At 45.0% G+C, this 3,814-nt stretch overlaps 1 protein-coding gene across 1 annotated transcript in view; it reads right to left on the reverse strand.

The window, feature by feature from the left end:
* Positions 1-2,846: 2,846 nt before the first annotated feature.
* The window catches only part of LOC117340469 (RING finger protein 212B-like), a 6,432-nt gene continuing 5,464 nt past the window's right edge, over positions 2,847-3,814 (reverse strand). The window contains exon 9 of the mRNA XM_033902232.1: positions 2,847-2,979. Coding sequence (XP_033758123.1) covers positions 2,847-2,979 — 133 coding nt within the window. The remainder of the gene's footprint in view (positions 2,980-3,814) is intronic.

The following is a 3,814-nucleotide window of genomic DNA, read 5'->3' on the forward strand; positions in this document are numbered from 1 at the left end:
TAGCGGTCAAGTTGTCGTGATCACATAGTGTTGCGGTATAGGGTGTACGCAGTCACGGTGTATGTGTGTCGCGGTCAAGTTGTCGTGATCACATAGTGTTGCGGTACAGGGTGTACGGGTGTAGGTACATTGTGATACAGTTGATTTATCTAGGTAATAGGTTGTATTCAGGTTATCATAGTGTTAGATATTTACTAGGCGTAAATTAGGTAATTGTTACATATATATATTGAAGTCAGGTAGACTAGCCATTGTTTTGTATATATTGTCGGCAATGTTTATGTTTTCTTACAACAGTTAGATATATATTGGGTCCAAGATGGAACTTGGTAACGGACTGTAGGCACGCAACCGTTACAGCCCTCCTACCCCTCACCCCCTCCACAAGAATAAGAAGAGTGAGAAATATACTATATGATACTTGATACAACTATTATAACAAGGTTACTGCAAAAAAGTTCTTTATGATTTTAAGAACAAAGTATTATCTGATTGCTTTAAAGATGCCCCTGCTGTTTTAATGAATATTGTCTTCAATCATGCAGACTCCTTACATTGGGATCAGTTTCGCCATGACAGAGTTGATATGACGAACATGGAGACAGATCCTTTGTCTTGAAGTAAATCTGTAGTAAAGGATATAATATTTAATCCCTAAGTCCTAATAATTTATATACATGTACATATATCTATTTTACGATTATGCTTTATCTGGACACACTGAGCACTCTCACAATTTTACCGTGCCTGTGTGTCCTTATGTTCTAGGTTCCATTGTACATGTACCTAATTCTGTAAAATAGAACATTTAAATCTATGATGAATAGTTTTACTATAGTGCATAGTCTACTACCAAATATTTTCTTGAAATCTTACTGTGAACTGATAAACTGTATATAATATTTTGAATGAATATTTTACTACAATGCATAGGTTACTACCAAATATTGCACAGCAGTACCTAGTGGTCATGTAAGGTAGGGGCCTCCGGACTGTTTGGTAGGGGCTGTCCCAATCACCTGGTCTCTGGACTGTTAGGTACTGACTGTCCCAATCACCTGGCCTCTGGATTGTTAGGTAGGGACTGTCCCAATTACCTGGCCTCTGGACTGTTAGGTAGGGACTGTCTCAATCCCCTGGTCTCTGGACTGTAAGGTAGGGACTGCCCCAATCCCCTGGCCTCTGGACTGTAAGGTAGGGACTGACCCAATCACATGACATCTGGACTGTTAGGTAGGGACTGCCCCAATCCCCTGGCCTCTGGACTGTAAGGTAGGGACTGCCCTAATCACATGACCTCTGGACTGTTAGGTAGGGACTGTCCCAATCCCCTGGTCATTGGTCTGTTAGGTAGGGACTGTCCCAATCACCTGGTCATTGGTCTGTTAGGTAGGGACTGTCCCAATCACCTGGTCCCTGGACTGTTAGGTACTGACTGTCCCAATCACCTGGTCTCTGGACTGTTAGGTACTGACTGTCCCAATCACCTGGTCTCTGGATTGTTAGGTAGGGACTGTCCCAATTACCTGGCCTCTGGACTGTTAGGTAGTGACTGTCCCAATCACCTGGTCTCTGGACTGTAAGGTAGGGACTGTCCCAATCACATGACCTCTGGACTGTAAGGTAGGGACTGACCCAATCCCCTGGCCTCTGGACTGTTAGGTAGGGACTGTCCCAATCACATGGCCTCTGGACTGTAAGGTAGGGACAGACCCAATCCCCTGGCCTCTGGACTGTTAGGTAGGGACTGTCCCAATCACATGACCTCGGGACTGTAAGGTAGGGACTGACCCAATCACATGGCCTCTGGACTGTTAGGTAGGGACTGTCCCAATCACCTGGCCTCTGGACTGTTAGTCAGGGTATGTCCCAATCACATGGTCTCTGGACTGTTAGTCAGGGTCTGTCCCAATCACATGGTCTCTGGACTATAAGGTAGGGACTGTCCCAATCACATGACCTCTAGACTGTTAGGTAGTGACTGTCCCAATCACATAGTCTCTGGACTGTTAGTCAGGGTCTGTTCCAATCACATGGTCTCTGGACTGTAAGGTAGGGACTGACCCAATCCCCTGGTCTCTTGACTGTAAGGTAGGGACTGTCCCAATCCCCTGGCCTCTGGACTGTTAGGTAGGGACTGACCCAATCCCCTGGCCTCTGGACTGTAAGGGAGGACTGTCCCAATCCCCTGGCCTCTGGACTGTTAGGTAGGGACTGTCCCAGTCACCTGACCTCTGGACTGTTAAGTAGGGACTGCCCCAATCACCTGGCCTCTGGACTGTTAGGTAGGGACTGTCCCAATCCCCTGGCCTCTGGACTATAAGGTAGGGACTGTCCCAATTACCTGGCCTCTGGACTGTTAGGTAGGGACTGTCCCAGTCACCTGACCTCTGGACTGTTAAGTAGGGACTGCCCCAATCCCCTGGCCTCTGGACTGTTAGGTAGGGACTGTCCCAATCACATGACCCCTGGACTGTAAGGTAGGGACTGTCCCAATCCCCTGGCCTCTGGACTGTAAGGGAGGACTGTCCCAATCCCCTGGCCTCTGGACTGTTAGGTAGGGACTGTCCCAGTCACCTGACCTCTGGACTGTTAAGTAGGGACTGCCCCAATCACCTGGCCTCTGGACTGTTAGGTAGGGACTGTCCCAATCCCCTGGCCTCTGGACTATAAGGTAGGGACTGTCCCAATTACCTGGCCTCTGGACTGTTAGGTAGGGACTGTCCCAGTCACCTGACCTCTGGACTGTTAAGTAGGGACTGCCCCAATCCCCTGGCCTCTGGACTGTTAGGTAGGGACTGTCCCAATCACATGACCCCTGGACTGTAAGGTAGGGACTGTCCCAATCACATGACCTCTAGACTGTAAGGTAGTGACTGCCCCAATCCCCTTGCCTCTGGACTGTTAGGTGGGGACTGTCCCAATCCCATGGCCTCTGGACTGTTAGGTAGGGACTGTCCCAATCCCATGGCCTCTAGACTGTAAGGTAGGGACTGTCCGAATCTCATGGCATCTATACCATTTTTTAAGTCTAAGTAAGTAATTTATTTCAGTGCCAAATGTTGTTAGTTTGATTATATTAGCCGCTTGTCTTAATCTATCCACCTACACACACACATATATATATATATTATGATTTGTACTTATGTCTGTGATGATACAAGCTCCTGATAGGTTTTGTTAACTGTAATACATATTTGACACTAAATAAAACTTCCCATATTTTGTTTATTTCTACGGTTGGTGTTGTCAATGAAGCGACTAAAAGACGCTTACTCCCCCGGAACTCTAGGCCTTCCTCTAGTATATTTTCTTCTATATTTGTCCTTGTTGATATGAGTTTCGAGTAATTATATTATCAAATATTGATCAATAATATCATGATTTCTCTAGTTGCATCAATAGTTGAAAGAAAAAAGGAAATGTAGGTGGATGAAATATCTCCATGGAATTGGTGTGATATGAAGTTTGGAATATACATGTACATGTTTATTGCATTTTTGCTAGCGAAATAGAGGAAGTCAAACTGATAAAACTTATATTTTCACTACAGCGATGAGTCCTGAAAATATTGGATTTGGCAGTGAAATTCTGTTCTTTCAAAATGGCGCTGTCAAGTTGACGTTGTGTGTAACGTCAAAAAGAGACGATATCATGCATTATGTTACTGATGCCCGCACATTTTGACACTATCATTTTTTATGCTTTTATCTATTGATCATTTTTATGAAAATACAATAAAAAGAAAATTGAATGGTTTCCCGTATTTTACTCGTAGGACGGAATATTTCGATATTTTACCCTCGTGTTTCGC

The sequence above is a fragment of the Pecten maximus genome, chromosome 2 (genome assembly GCF_902652985.1).
Source record: "Pecten maximus chromosome 2, xPecMax1.1, whole genome shotgun sequence".
NCBI classification, from domain to species: Eukaryota; Metazoa; Mollusca; class Bivalvia; order Pectinida; family Pectinidae; genus Pecten; species Pecten maximus.